The 15,805-nt window shown below is 38.5% G+C and overlaps 1 protein-coding gene across 5 annotated transcripts in view; it reads left to right on the top strand.

The window, feature by feature from the left end:
• Scn2a (sodium voltage-gated channel alpha subunit 2) overlaps positions 1–15,805 on the top strand; it is a 116,491-nt gene that overhangs the window by 43,056 nt on the left and 57,630 nt on the right. For all 5 annotated transcript variants that reach the window (XM_075985011.1, XM_075985007.1, XM_075985010.1 and 2 more), the window contains exons 4-11: positions 2,793–2,882; positions 3,774–3,902; positions 4,465–4,556; positions 5,438–5,710; positions 10,326–10,389; positions 11,826–11,967; positions 12,109–12,315; positions 13,696–13,983. In XM_075985011.1, the coding sequence (XP_075841126.1) occupies positions 2,793–2,882; positions 3,774–3,902; positions 4,465–4,556; positions 5,438–5,710; positions 10,326–10,389; positions 11,826–11,967; positions 12,109–12,315; positions 13,696–13,983 (1,285 nt within the window). The remainder of the gene's footprint in view (positions 1–2,792; positions 2,883–3,773; positions 3,903–4,464; positions 4,557–5,437; positions 5,711–10,325; positions 10,390–11,825; positions 11,968–12,108; positions 12,316–13,695; positions 13,984–15,805) is intronic.

Here is a 15,805-nt window from a genome sequence, read left to right as displayed (position 1 = left end):
ATCCTAGTTACATTTGGTATAGTATGTAGAATGAACTAATTCAGAAAGATTATCTCTGAGGAAAGCACAATAATGTTCAAGCATTGTAGCATGTATTGTTGGCCTTGGTGAACACTTGGAAAACTCAGTAAGATGGAAATGGAGAGTAATGGACTGAATCCAGATATAGGCAACAAAGCTGTAAATGTTCTGTGGAAGTTAGATATGGAAGTTCAGGAAGAAAGAAAAATCCAAGCTATCTCCTAGGCTGCTGACTAAATCATGAGAATACAGAGGTTGTAAGGGAGCTGTAATCCACAGTAGCAGAGGGATAGGAAGGATGTGAGTTCGGTTTAAGAACTCAACATCTTTCAAATGGTTTGGAAGAGCCAATGGGATACCTAAATGCAGACGTCATACACACAGCTGAGTGTATGGACCTAGAGAGATGTGTCACCTGGAGAGAAGGATTTGGCTCCTGTAAAGACACAGATGACACCTACAGCTTCCTATTGCACTTAGGTAGGATGCTGAGAGCAGGCAACAGGATATGGATTAGATTCTGTTCACAAAGGACAAGGAAAGATTTCGAACAGCACAGAAACGCTGTTGCTCCTGAGGCAGACACCATCCGGCAACTGGATAGAAACAAAAGAAGAAAGAACTTAATGTAAAGAGGAGGGGTCATCTTTGGTGCGCTCAGCTGAAACGCAAGTCAGACAATAGCCATATTATAGCTGTAAATTATCATTTTCTTCTCAGTGCAACAACATAGAGGTTTTCATCTTTAGACAGAATAACTGGAGGGCTGAAGATGAGATAGGTTTGTAAGGACAAGAAAGATAAATATCTCTTTCAAGAACTTTGGATGTGAAGTGTAGAAAAAGATGTGAAACCGGAAGCTGTGATGAGGGTTGTGGGTAAGAAGGCCTTCCCTCTCTCAAGATGGGGGAGACATAACCAAGTTTATGTTGGTGGGAAGAGGCTGAGGGACACAAAAGGTGGGAGAATGGAGAGCTAAGATACTCCTAAAACATCTAAAAAGGTAGCTGTCCAGAATACAGGTGGAGAGATGGAAATCTCCCCACTGTAACGGGGGAAAGAGGGCAAGTCCCGACAGAGAGAGCTTTGCCAAGTTGGGGTGGCAAGCAGAATCTGATGTTATCATTATCTCTCTGTGAAATAAGAAATGAGGTCATCAACTTGCAATGGAAAGGGAGGGGAGGAGAGGATTGGAAATTGAAGGACATAGAGAATGTTTGGAATTATCTTTGTGGGGGGTAGGAAATGGATCCAAGTCAGAACACACAGGACTGTGTTTGGGACCACTGTGGTTAAGGATCATGCATTTCAAATGTTGCCCATCTGCCAAGAAATTGTGCATCCTCGCAGGGCCCAGCACAGAGGGACTTCTACTTCCTTATACTGATTGTAAATTTCCATGTGTATATATTAAATAATATATATAGGTATGTATATATATAAATATACATATATATACATACACACACATATATATATTGGCGTTTTCAGCAATGAAGGAAAATGTGTTTCCTCTTGAAAATTCTGTTTTCTATTTCTAGACTGTTCTGCCCTCATGTAGTTGATCCTCATCACTCATTTAGAATTACTCTTATGTAGATATTTTTGAACAAACTGAGAATTAAGCATGAGCAAGAATATTATTAAAACCCAAAATCTCAGTTATTGCTTTGACTAATGCCTGTTATAAGTAAAAGCTGTCTTTCTAGATTAATAGAACACTACAGACTCCCTGGCCTTGAACAAGGCCTTTTAGTTTCATAAAAGAGATTAAATGATTTATGATAAAAAAGAAGCAAGAAAGAATATGAACACCATTTTCTCATCTATAAGATTATTATGATCATGTGTGCATTCATAAGAAATGGTGTTTTATGTAACCTAAATGTGATTTATGTTAAATGTGGAACACCAATCATTTCAAATATTTGATTATTGACCCTTTTCATAAGAAACTTTTTTCTGCTTGTTTTCATTTAGCCAAAGGAATGTAAGATGAGTACTGGCTATACATTCAGTGGTAATGTGGGAAGCAAATCAGATTATTATTATTATAATCAGTGTTTTCTCTGTTTGGGGGGTAAATAAAAAGAATTGTTTGCTGAGTATGAGCTCTCTGTCAGGTATAATGAGTTATAGGATATTTAACATGCTTTGCTAGTTTGGTTTTCACAGAAATTCTGTGATATTATTTTTTTTCTTCCTGTTAAAACCAAGTTGATCAATACTGAAACAAACTAAGTAACCAATTTGACTTAGTTGCGAACCCAAGAGATAACAGCATTATCAGCAGCCATATTTTCTTATATTTCAGGATTTTTTGTTGGAAGTTGTGCCTTTCATTTAGAAAGGAACTTTGTGTACAACATTCTCCCAGGGGAGACCCTTAGAATAAACTCATAATGTATTTCACTAATTCTTTTCTTTTGTCAAACATTTACGACCCTAGTTTATTTATAAAGTGAACTTGCGATTCTGTTGTTTGGTTGATTCTATCCTGAAGAAAATTTACATTGATAAATTATTCACCAGTTACCTCATGTCTTTGCATTTTCTATACTTAATTATGTTTCTTACTAGTCTAAAGAGAGTTGATGGTTTCTTGAATGTACATTTTGCATGTGGAGTTGAAGCACAGACACGAAAGAAAGTTGACGATAAAATGTGTTATTTAATGAGCATGCTCGTTTTTGAGTTAGTGGGGTGAAGACAGGGGCTTGCATGAAGGTGGTATTCTGCTGACTTTGTTTTCCTTGACAATATATTTCTACTTTATTCAATGTGCTCATCATGTGCACGATTCTTACCAACTGTGTATTTATGACCATGAGTAATCCTCCAGACTGGACAAAGAATGTGGAGTAAGTATGAAGTGCATGTTTCCAATTACTCACTTAGTACTTCAAGACATTTCCGGTTTCCTTACAACATTTTTTTCTAGCCATTTGAATCATGAGTTTCATTCACATTCATGCCCACCCCCGACTTCCTCTACGACAGTGGTTCTCAACCTTTCTAATGCTGTGACTCTTTAATACAGTTCTGCATGTTGTGGTGACTCCCCCAACCATAAAATTATTTTTATTACCACTTCATAACTGCAAGTTTGCTACTGTTATGAATCATAATTTAAATATCTGGTGTGCAGGATATCTGATATTCAACCCTTGTGAAAGGGTCGTTTGACCCTCCCTAAGGGGTTGTGACCTACCAGTTGAGAACTTCTGCTCTAGGTCAAAGATTTCAGTGTCTCGAAGAGCTGCATTGATTTGTCTGTTGATATTTGTGGACCCTAATCTGCTTTTTGAATTTTGTACACTGGAGACTACTGATAGCTGCTACCTTACTCATTTATGGATTAGCATCTATCTGCTTAAATCATACTGAAAGTCAGCCAGAGTAGTTCAGATGCTATCATCATACAGAGTAGTGTTTTTTACATCCTTAATGTTGAATAATATAGCAAGCAAAACATCTATTAATTTACAGTGGATGAGAATATCATTTGGAATGTAGTGGTACTTTTTGCTTTAAGCCCTGCCTAAGCATGCTATTAGAAACCAAGGTGGAGCCTGCATTCATGTGTCAGCCAAGTCAGGTTTAGGATATGTACCATCATGGCTTGGGAGTACTTTCTTACTATGTGTGAGGCCTTGGTTTCAGGTCTGGCACCAAAACATCCTTTAAAAATTAAATATATCTATGGAAACGACCTATAAAATCTTTAATGTGAACTCGGCTATTTTTCTCAGGTATACTTTCACAGGAATTTATACTTTTGAATCACTTATTAAAATACTCGCAAGGGGCTTTTGTCTAGAAGATTTCACATTTCTACGGGACCCCTGGAACTGGTTGGACTTCACAGTTATTACTTTTGCGTGAGTATTTTTGTAATGTTTTCTCTCTTGGTAGAATGAATACAATCGGAGCCTCTGCTGTAGTTCTCGGTTGTTGGCTTCCTTTGACTTAAAAACATCCTTATTAGTTATCATATGAATGTGGAATACTTTTTCCAGTCTAATTAATCAGTTTAGAAAAAGTAGGAATGATCCTAATAAATTATATGGCTTAGTTTCAATTAGCTGTAAAGTAGCAATAACAATCCCCAAGTAACAGCTCATTACCAATGGCAATGCCATTCTCTTCTTAATTGGGAAATCTGATGCCAACACTCACTGAAGTTGAAACGGTCTTGCTTGAAGACCAACATAGACTTAGATTTCCCCAAATTCTGAATAACTCTGATTTAATCCTACAGGTATGTAACAGAATTTGTAAACCTAGGCAATGTTTCAGCCCTTCGAACTTTCAGAGTCTTGCGAGCTCTGAAAACTATTTCTGTAATCCCAGGTAAGAAGAAACTGGTATAAGGTGGTAGGCCCTTATATCTCCAACTTTTCTTGTGTGTTATTGTGTTTGTGTGTGAACTCCCCATTACAGATATGTGACAGAGTTTGTGGACCTGGGCAATGTCTCAGCGTTGAGAACGTTCAGAGTTCTCCGGGCATTGAAAACCATTTCAGTCATTCCAGGTGAGAGCTAGGTTAAACACCGAGGCTGACTTTAGCTGCATTGGTGCTCTGCTTACAGCTTTTTGGCAAAGGCCTGGCTGCTTGTTGCGTACCACAAGACATTGGTCAAAAGCAGAAACTGACCCATCCTCATTTGGATCGGTTTGATTACTTGCTTTTGAACGGTTGCTTTCTCTGAATTTGTTCTAAATCAGCCTTTGAGTTTAACGAGTTTAACGAGTTTTGCATGAGGCACTTACAGTAACAGGCTACCTGATTTGCATCTTACAGCATCAAGCTTTCCGCATAGAAGCTGAAATGTGAGCCACGTGGGCCAAGGCAAAATTGAACAATTAGCTCTAAAACTGGCTGTCTCCTTAACTGGAGTTAAGTAGAGAAGCAAGACGGAGCATGAGCGCTGCATGGGGCTCAGCTTGCAGATGTCTTCCTTATTTTGGCCCATTCTCAAGCTTTCAAAGTTCAGAGAAATCTGCACCCTCGTCATTCAGTGGCTTCAGGATTTTTCACTATTTCTATAGATTTGTCTAAAATCCAATACGGGGTTAGAGAGTAAGACATCTGCAAAGAAAAGTGAACTCTTGACACAAGGTTGATGGTCCAGCATGAGTAACCCGATCGTATCTTTTGCTGTAAGGAGCGTGTGAAAACATTTGATTCATTGCCATTTGATTTTCTAAAGACCATGTAAGTTCGGCTTTCATCCATTTCCACCAGCTAGCAGGCTTTTTGTGACGTTTTTATTGGGCCACAAACATTAAACTAATATTGTTGGCATTCTGCATGACATTCATACTTCTGGGACAAGCTCATGATATTTTTTGGTTGGTGAATTCTCTGTTGAATTGGAAGTGATAAGCCCCTCCCTCTGGTTTTCATTGCAGGCCTGAAGACCATCGTGGGGGCCCTGATCCAGTCGGTGAAGAAGCTGTCTGACGTCATGATCCTCACGGTGTTCTGTCTCAGTGTCTTTGCGCTAATCGGGCTGCAGCTCTTCATGGGCAACCTGAGGAATAAATGCTTGCAGTGGCCCCCAGAAAATTCTACCTTTGAAATAAATATCACTTCCTTCTTTAATAATTCATTGGACTGGAACGGTACTGCCTTCAATAGAACAGGGAACATGTTTAACTGGGATGAATACATTGAAGATAAAAGTAAGATATACTCTTATAGCCATTACATTGTTTGGTTCCTAAAATATGAAGAATTGTACGTGGTAGAAAGTATCTAAAGTTGGGTATGAACCAAATGTCGTAGACTAATTTGCAATAGTTTCATACATGTCTTAAGCATACCAAATTCTGTCGTTGCTTTATCCTAATCCAACAAGTGACATAATGACATTAGCCTTTTCAAAGTGTGTAGCCTGTTCCTAGACCAGATGTGAAAGTTATCCGACATCATGATGTATATCCTCAAAAGCTTTTTGTTATATAGACATTGGGCAGGAGTTTTCAAACATCTTTTTTATAAATTTTTTATTGAGCTATATGTTCTTCTCTGCTCCCCTACCTTCCACCCCCCCTTCCGTCCTCTCTCATGATCCCCATGCTCCCAACTTTCTCAGGAGATCTTGTCTTTTCCTACTTCCCATGTACATTAGATCTATGTGTGTCTCTCTTAGGGTCCTCTTTGTTGTCTAGGTTCTCTGGGATTGTGAATTGTAGGATGGTTTTTCTTTGCTTTATATCTAAAGGGCCACTTATGAGTAGTATATATGATATTTGTCTTTCTGGGTCTGGGTTACCTCACTCAATATGATGTTTTCTAGATCCATCCATTTGCCCACAAATTTCAAGATGTCATTTTTTTCTGCTGTGTAGTACTCTATTGTGTAAATGTATCACATCTTCTTTATCCATTCTTTGGTCGAGTGGTATTTAGGTTGTTTCCAGGTTTTGGCTATGACAAATAATGCTTGTATGAACATCGTTGAGCACATGTCCTTGTGGTATGGTTGAGCATCCTTTGGGTATATACCCAAAAGTGGTATTGCTGGGTCTTGAAGTAGATTGTTTCCTAATTTTATGAGAAATTACCATACTTATTTCCAAAGTGGCCATACTAGTTTTCACTCCCACCAGCAACAGAGGAGTGCTGCCTTTACCCCACACCCTCTCTAGCATAAGCTGTCATCAGTGTTTTTGATCTTGGCCATTCTGACAGGTGTAAGATGGAATCTCAGAGTTGTTTTGATTTGCATTTCTCTGATTACTAAGGATATTGAACATTTCCTTAAGCGTCTTTTAGCCATTTTAGATTCCTCTGTTGAGAGTTCTCTGTTTAGGTCTGTACCTCGTTTTTAAAATTGGTTTATTTGTTCTTTTGATGACTAATTTCTTGAGTTCTTTGTATATTTTGGGGATCAGCCCTCTGTCCAATGTGGGGTTAATGAATATCTTTTCCCCTTCTGTAGGCTTCTCTTTTGTCTTGTTGACAGTGTCTTTTGCTTTACAGAAGCTTCTCAGATACAGGAGGTCCCATTTATTAATTGTTGCTCTCAGTGTCTGTGCTACTGGGGTTATATTTAGGAAGTGGTCTCCTGTGTTAATGCATTCAAGTGTACTTCCCACTTTCTCTTCTGTGAGTTTCAGTGTGGTTGGTTTTATGTTGAGGTCTTTGATCCATTTGGACTTGAGTTTTGTGCATGATGATAGATATGGATCTATTTTCATTCTTCTACATGTTAATATCCAGTTATGTCAGCATCATTTGTTGAACATGCTGTCTTTTTCCATTTTATATTTTTTTCTTCTTTGTAAAAAATCAGGTGTTCGTAGGTGTGTGGATTAATATCCGGGACTTTGATTCTGTTCCATTGGTCCTCCTGTCTGTTTTTACGCCAATACCAGACTGTTTTCAATACTGTAGCTCTGTAGTAGAGTTTGAAGTCAAGGATTGTGATGCCTCCAGAAGATCTCTTATTGTATAGAATTGTTTTGGCTGTCCTGGGTTTTTTGCTTTTCCATATGGAGTACTGTTCTTTTGAGGTCTGTGAAGAATTTTGCTGGGATTTTGATGAACATTGCATTGAATCTGTAGATTTTGGTAAAATGGCCATTTTTACTATGTGAATTCTACCTACCCAAGAGCATGGGAGATCTTTCCACTTTCTGGTGTCTTCCTCAATTTCTTTCTTCAAAGATTTAAAGTTCTTGTCATAAAAGTCTCCCACTTGTTTGGTTAGAGTTACTCTGAGATATTTTATGCTATTTATGGCTATTATGAAGGGTGATGTTTCTCTGATTTCTTTCTCAGCACATTTATCATCTGTGTAAAGAAGAGCTACTGATATTTTTTTAGTTAATCTTGCATCCTGCTACATTACTGAAAGTGTTTATGAGTGGTAGAAGTTCCTTGGTAGAATTTTGGGGGTCTTCAAAGACTTAATTACAAACATCCTAATGTGACATTAGTTCGACTCATTCAGTGCCTTATACTGCAGTGTCTCATGAAGACGACCAGGAGAGAGGCTGAAAAACAAGCTTAGAAAAATAATAAAGTGCTTGCCTACTATGCAGTTTAGTCCCTAGAACAGCATGAGCTGGACATAGTGGCATACATCTGCAATACCAGCATTAAAAAGGTAGATGAAAGGTCAGAAGTTCAAGGTTATCCTTAGGCACATAATGAAGCCAATGCTAGCCTGGGATACATGTTATGAATGGACTTATATCTTTTTGGTTGATTCAGTCCATATACTCTAGCTGGATAGAGAAAACATTTGCCAAGGTGAAATCCAAAATTGTGTACTGATCAGAAAGGTAAGCAGCCATGATTTAATCACACAATTACTGATAATTTAATATTTATTCCTTGTCATGAGTCTTGATATTTAAGTTGTGTATCGTTATCATTTGATTTTGTTTGAGGCAAGGATGTTAGAATAGGTTAATGTTACATTGTAAGTTATGGTTTTCTCTTATTGAAGCTGATGTCTCTGTCACTTGATAACCTAAACTACTTCCCCATGAACTGCTAGATTAGCCAAATTACAATCACTCTTGGTCACCTGTATTCCAGGGAGTTTTTTTACTCTGTGATATCCTTCATGGTCATCATGGTTTTTTATAAGAATATGAGATTTTATCATAACTCACTTGATACCACATTTATAGAGTTTACATTCTTATGAAGGTTTTACTTGAAAAGATTCATTGGGAAAAAAAATGAGAGATTTTAACAGCCCGAGTATGAGGTTTTCTACTTACTAATAATATAATAGATGATGAAGAACTTTGCCCATAAATCTTTTCTCTGCGTCTGTACTGCTACAGATGGATTTCTATTTATAGTGCTTCAGTGGGAGGGGTTGATTGTAGCTAAGAATGCGGAGACACAGTGTCCAATTGCTCTCCTCAGAGGCCACACCACTTCATAGATTATCCCACTGGCAGGCTCAACCCCCTGAACTGCGATGAATATAGATTCTTACCATATTTAAAAACCTTTCGGGAGAGGAAAACAAAAATGAGTACTTGACTGTTCTTTTTCTTCATTCCTTAATTAATAATGTGGAGAATTTAAAAGTGTGTTTTCTAGCATCGGTCGCACGTGATGTATTTCCTTCCATGTGGGATGCCTGCTGATGTTTGTACACATTATTTTACCAGGTGGTAGCATTTTGAAGGAAGCCATAAGGATTTTTCATTAGTGATTGTCTTTTATCACAGCAAGTCTACTTTCCAGCGTATTTTCTAATCTTACTGCTTGTTTGGGGATCCTCGGTTATTTTTTTAGGCAACCCAATCACCATATCATTTGCACATTTTTTTCCTATTTTCATGCTCATAAAATGCTTCTTAATAAAAGATAAAAATGAGCATTTAAATATTTTACCCGTACAACAACCAAATACATTTTTGGCAGTGTGTTAGCCTTGCCATTAAGTGCATAACAATTTGGACTTTTTATGGTTTTATGTAAAGATCTAAAAATATTTTGTAAAATTATGACCTCGTTTTTCCTACACAATCTATTCATGTATTCCTTGAATACAAGACTTTAAGTATTCTTAAGTATCAACACAGTAAATTTTAAGGTATGTGTAAGTGTGTGTGTGTGTGATTGTGCGTGCGTGTAATTCCTGAAAACATTTTTGCAATTCCATGCATGTAGTTCCTGAAAACATTTTTGCAACTTCTTAAATTATATATGTTGTACCTTAAAAATAAATTGCATATATTTAGACAGCTTACATTTTCCAAGCTAAGAGTTTATTTTGCTCATTTCAAAGAGAGAAATCAAGAAGAAAAAAAAAAAGCTGAACCAGGCATGATAAGGAGGGAACTAAGCCCACTTTTCACAAGAAACTAAATGACAATTGGCGGGGGAATGTCTGCATCTATATCGAGTCTGGGCAAAAAGTACTCGGAGTAAAATTCCTTTTGCATTCACCACTAAGAAGAAAGAGGCATTCCTGTGCTCTCATCCTGTGCCAAGCAAGCCGCCTCAATGCTAAAGCTTTCTCTTGAAGTGTCCCTAGACAGTTTGAGTTTGTTTTTGGTAATAAATGATGAACAGAAAGTGCTATTATTATTATTATATTACTTCTGGAAAAAATTTTTCTAAAGTAATTTTTCCAAGCAGTATTTAATCATATAGTTGTTTGATATTCAGTTCCTATGAAAAAGAAATTTAACCTATGGCTGTCAATTATTTTATCTATTTTTTATTACAACTAAACACATTTATAAACTTCCTTGCCTGAACATAATGATTAAATATTTAAAGGCCTTTTAATGAGTCTATCCTTTGCTCTTTAAATAGGTCACTTTTATTTTCTGGAAGGGCAGAATGATGCTCTGCTTTGTGGGAACAGCTCCGACGCAGGGTAAGTTACTCTTCTTATTGACGCTCAGTTGACCTCAATAATCTGCCACCTCCCACACACCTGACCCCTACTCACTCCTCATTCAAAGCCCTACATCAATTCTACTTCATAGCCAGGGTAAGTGTGGATTCTCACCTCCTTTACACACTCAGAAGTAGCAATTACTTTTCCATACCAGGTCACAACTAATCTTCCAAATTAGCACAATGGAAAATAGATACTCAGAGCAAAAGCATTAGAATTCATAATCACATACCAGTGTGTGATCATTTATTTAAGCTAATCTGATCTCCATGGCTTAAAATATGAAATTCTTGAAGATCACATCACTGTCTGAGACACACGGTGACTGTATGCCTAGTATATTTCAGCAAAGCGAAGTGCATACAATAGACTTGAGTGTCAGCATGGGTTCAAACTCTGACTCTAGGCAATTTTGCCATTTCTGTTTGCCTTGTGTTTTTCCCAAGTATAAATGGGTATTGTAATAATTCTATAGATTAAATGTATTAGTGAATTATAGCTGCAATACAGAGTTTTTAGTTATGCTTAACATCGTGGAAATATTTGTAATTAAAAAACATTATACATGGGGAAAAAAGCCTGGAAAACTTCAGATAAATAGGTGGCTTTCCCTTCTTGGACTGATATTACAAAACACAGGCAAAAATCCCATGTGTTTTCTTTGATACTCTTGTAGACATTTGCAAGTGATACATTTACCAAAGTTCTCATTGACAACATGGTTTACATTTAGTTCCTATGATCAAAACTGTGCAGATTTTATCCACAGTTAGATCTGTGATAGGTAAGACAAACATTTTAACTCCCCAACCGCATGGTACCAAAGGCTTGCCACATAGTATCTTATTGAATATTTAATTGTTTTGAAGCAGGTTCTTTTATTAGTCCGTGATGATCTGTGAGGTCTCTGAAGGCTAACAATATAGGGAAATTAGCCCAAGTATGCTCAGCCCAGAAATGGCAGCCCCAATACTAAAGGCAGCTTTGGTTAATCAGTAAGGGATGAAAGAGATCTCCACTGCACAGTGACATTCTCTCCTTTCAGGATGCCAATACAATGGTGCACACATACAGACACACATAGACACACAAACACACACATACCACTTATATCTCAAAACATCTTCATTGAAAATCACTGATCCTGTCTATCATCCCAAAATAAGTTGTTGAACATAGGATTTTCTCATATAGATGTGTGGTGAATATACTAGAGAAATCCACAAAACAGACTTGGTAAAATACGTTACTACATAGGAAAGCCCACCGAGTGCAGAGTAAGTGCTAGGTAAGGCCAAAGATACAGACTTTTGCTGGAGCTTGTACAAATAATTCACATCAGGTAAAATGAAAAAACAGACCAAATAATTCACAGATGCTGAGTTCCTCTTTCCTGTCTAATATAATTACAGCCAGTGTCCTGAAGGGTACATCTGTGTGAAGGCTGGGAGAAACCCCAACTACGGCTACACGAGCTTTGACACATTTAGCTGGGCCTTCTTGTCATTATTTCGTCTCATGACTCAAGACTTCTGGGAAAACCTTTATCAACTGGTGAGAGCAGATGCAATGACTCTTCTGGGAAGCAAGGGATGCAGTGGCCAAGGAAACTGCTGAGGAGTCGTTTATTGCTTAGAGAGGGAGCTTGGAACTGCCAGTGTGAAATTTATGAACACGTTCCTTCCATTTTTACAGACCCTGCGAGCTGCTGGGAAAACATACATGATATTTTTTGTGCTGGTCATTTTCCTGGGCTCATTCTACCTGATAAACTTGATCCTGGCTGTGGTGGCCATGGCCTACGAGGAGCAGAATCAGGCCACCTTGGAGGAGGCTGAGCAGAAAGAGGCGGAGTTTCAGCAGATGTTGGAGCAGCTGAAGAAGCAGCAGGAGGAGGCGCAGGTAGAGTTGGCGAGCATAAAGACCGTTGTGTTTATCTCCATTCTCTGATCGGCAGGTTTCTGTTGACATTGGAAAAACAAAGGTGTGCATGGTGTTAGGGACCTGTTTGGTTGTAAGCAGAATATTGCTTGATTTTGGTGGTTATGGCAAGCACTAAGGGCATCAAAAATACAGACAGTTACGATTGCTTTGTTGACACTTTCCTCCTTGGGACATTTTGAGGACGCTGACTATTAGTACTCACACTCACTGACTCTTTAAAGTAGCAGAGCAATGTGCTGGCAGTGGGAGTGTTTCCTTACTACGCCAGCAAACAGGAACTCAGAGTGACTTCTTCAACACAGCACTGCTAGAGGTGAGGGACGCCAGGAAATTCAAGTCACGCTGCAATGATTTCACAGATTCTAGAAACACAAAACCCCATTCAATACGAAATCAGGGTCACACTAACATGCTCAGTTTCTTGTTCTGAAAACTCAGCGTAGACTCAGTGAGCATGCATGCAAGGTGAGTATTTTTCTAAACATGCTTGCTTGACTTAATGGCGTTCACTAATCCAACTGCCTGATTTTGTCTTTTATTGTCCATTGGATTTAGGTCCCTTATGTCACTATCATTCAGGGCATAATAAAAGCCAAAAATAGTAGACTGAGATAGTAGCCACTATACTATTTTTTAAAGCCACTCGGTTATCATTTACAAATCCATTCCGACAACCTGGGATTCTCTATTATATAATCTGTGACATGCTTGCACATATCCTAACTAAATAAATAAAGTAAAAGGTTAAAGGTTTAACCAATAAATATTTTTTTTTGGATTTTTCGAGACAGGGTTTCTCCGTAGTTTTGGGTTCCTGTCCTGGCACTAGCTCTTGTAAACCAGGCTGGCCTCAAACTCACAGAGATCCGCCTGCCTCTGCCTCCCAATTGCTGGGATTAAAGGCGTGAGCCACCACCGCCCGGCTCCAATAAATATTTGATTGAGTTTAATTCCACAACTCAGTTTGGAAGTCATTGTTGAGTATTGATGAAGAACAAATACCTTTGATGGGTAAATAGGAAAATGTAATTCTTACATTCCTCCTTAAACCTTGTTTAGATCTCATGAGAAATGTGTTTGTATTTGTTGTGTTCAGGTTGGTAGATAATTAATATGCCATATAAGATCAGAATTAAAAGATTTTTTATTTGTTCATATGTGTCTACTTCCATATTGATTTTTATCCTCTGGTTTATGAAAATGTTGTTTTCTAAAGTGTGGAACAGAATTACAGAACTGGATTTCAGGATCACATTTGTGGTGTTCTAGATAAATGAAGCAGTAAATGCATAACGTTGTAGGCTGTACATAACCTATACTCACTTTGTGCCCTTCTAGGCTGCGGCCGCAGCCGCATCTGCAGAATCCAGGGACTTCAGCGGAGCGGGTGGGATAGGTGTGTTCTCGGAGAGTTCTTCAGTAGCCTCAAAGTTGAGTTCCAAGAGTGAAAAGGAGCTGAAAAACAGAAGAAAGAAAAAGAAACAGAAGGAGCAGGCTGGGGAGGAAGAGAAGGAAGATGCGGTGCGGAAATCTGCCTCTGAGGACAGCATACGGAAGAAAGGCTTCCGGTTTTCACTAGAAGGAAGCAGGCTGACCTATGAGAAGAGGTTTTCCTCTCCACACCAGGTACATCTAGAAGGAGACTAATTGTTCCTTTCTGGGTTGCCCAGACTCAAATAGTGACACAGAAACCCTATTAATTACAACACTGTTTGACCTACTAGCTCAGGCTTCTTATTAACTAACTGATCCATCTTAAATTAACCCATTTCTATTGATCAGGATGTGGCCCACACGTAAAGTTCCTAAGGTTTCAGTGTGTCCTTTGGCAGCTATCTGGCATCTCTCTGACTCTGCCTACTTTCTCTCTATGTCTCTGTTTGGATTTCCTGCCTGGCTTTACTCTACTAAGCCATTGACTGAAAGAGCTTTTTTAATAATCAATAGTAATAAAGCATATTTGTAACATACAGGACAAATCCCACATCAGGCACAGAAACAAACAAATTTAAAAAAAGGAAGGAAGGAAGGGAAGGAGGGAGGGAGGGAGGAAAGAAAGGAAGGAAGAAAGAAGGAAGAGAGGGAGGAAGGAAGGAAGAAAGGAGAGGCAGGGAGAGAAGGAAAGAAAGAAAGAAAGAAAGAAAGAAAGAAAGAAAGAAAGAAAGAAAGAAAGAAAGAAAGGAAGAAAGAAAGAAAGAAAAAGGAAATAGATTGTATTTTCATAACAGCATAATAGGATTTCCTTAAAGTCTATGCCAGTGTTTGGTAGGGCTGAAGCTGCCTTCTCTGTGAACTTTGTTGTGCTTTGACCACGGTAATGAGCCATCTCAGAGATCCTGTGAGTTTGATTAACTTTTTTGGAAGTACAGGAAGGCATTTTTCTACTGAGCTTGGAAAGGTTTGAGGTTTTGTTTAAGACTTGAGACTCTCTGGGCAGTGTTCCACATGGGGAAAGATCACAGATGGTCCCCATCCCTTCTTAGCTACTGTGCCTGGACCCAGGGAGCTGTAGGTTTTCTGAGTGGCTGGTGCCCAGAAGTGGACCAGGGACGCTTCTATGCCATCTGTGCAGTGTTCCCGTCCATGTGAAAGCTCTCGTGAAGAGTGAATTATTCACTGTTTCAAAGGGGGCTGAAGCAAAGTCTTTTCTAAACTGACAGGCACTAACAAAGATGCATGCCACTAACCAGCAATGACGTTTGATTGTACTTGATTTTCTGTGCCTTGTGTGTCAAGTACGACTTGAATTCAGAGAATGCACTGATTTGCATATTGCAAAAAAAATGTTTTCTGCATGCCTCTGGCTTATGTACCCGATGAAGCTGTTGAAATTTTACTATTTATGTTCCTTGGTTTTTAAAAATTACCAAGAGAATTCCCAGAATACACGGTTCCTTAGAGGATAATTTCACTATGAGTGTAGCTACAGCATTCATGTAGTACTTATAACAATGACAACATTGTTTGTATTGGTACCTGCAATATAAATTCTTAAGCACCTTGTTACAAACCTAAATAGCTACTAATTTAATTATTATGGCAAATGTTCAGACAGGAAGAGGGGAGGCTGTGTGTGGAGGCCAAAAAATGTGAGCCTATTTCCACCTTGTCTGATGGTCAGAGAATTTGGCGGTTACTCAAAATGCTTGACAAGCATAACTGCATGTCCCAACTCAGGATGTGATTACTTGGTTCTTTTGACATTAAGATAGCTCATACAAGTAGATCCATTCCATCCTGACAGATGGTCAGGATATGCAAACGTACTTCTGCTCCTTCTTTTGTAACTATGAGGTCACCTGGAAGAGGCTAACTTCAGGATAGTGGTCTAGGATGACTTTACTGCCTAAACAACAGGATGCTAATGGTTTGATGTCTCAAAGTATTGAAGCAATTTACTGTTCGAGTTGTCCTTTGCTTCATGTTAAGTCTTTTGTTGCCTTTTTCC

Source organism: Microtus pennsylvanicus, chromosome 9, assembly GCF_037038515.1.
Source record: "Microtus pennsylvanicus isolate mMicPen1 chromosome 9, mMicPen1.hap1, whole genome shotgun sequence".
NCBI lineage: Eukaryota > Metazoa > Chordata > Mammalia > Rodentia > Cricetidae > Microtus > Microtus pennsylvanicus.
This window is presented reverse-complemented; position numbering and strand designations above follow the sequence as displayed.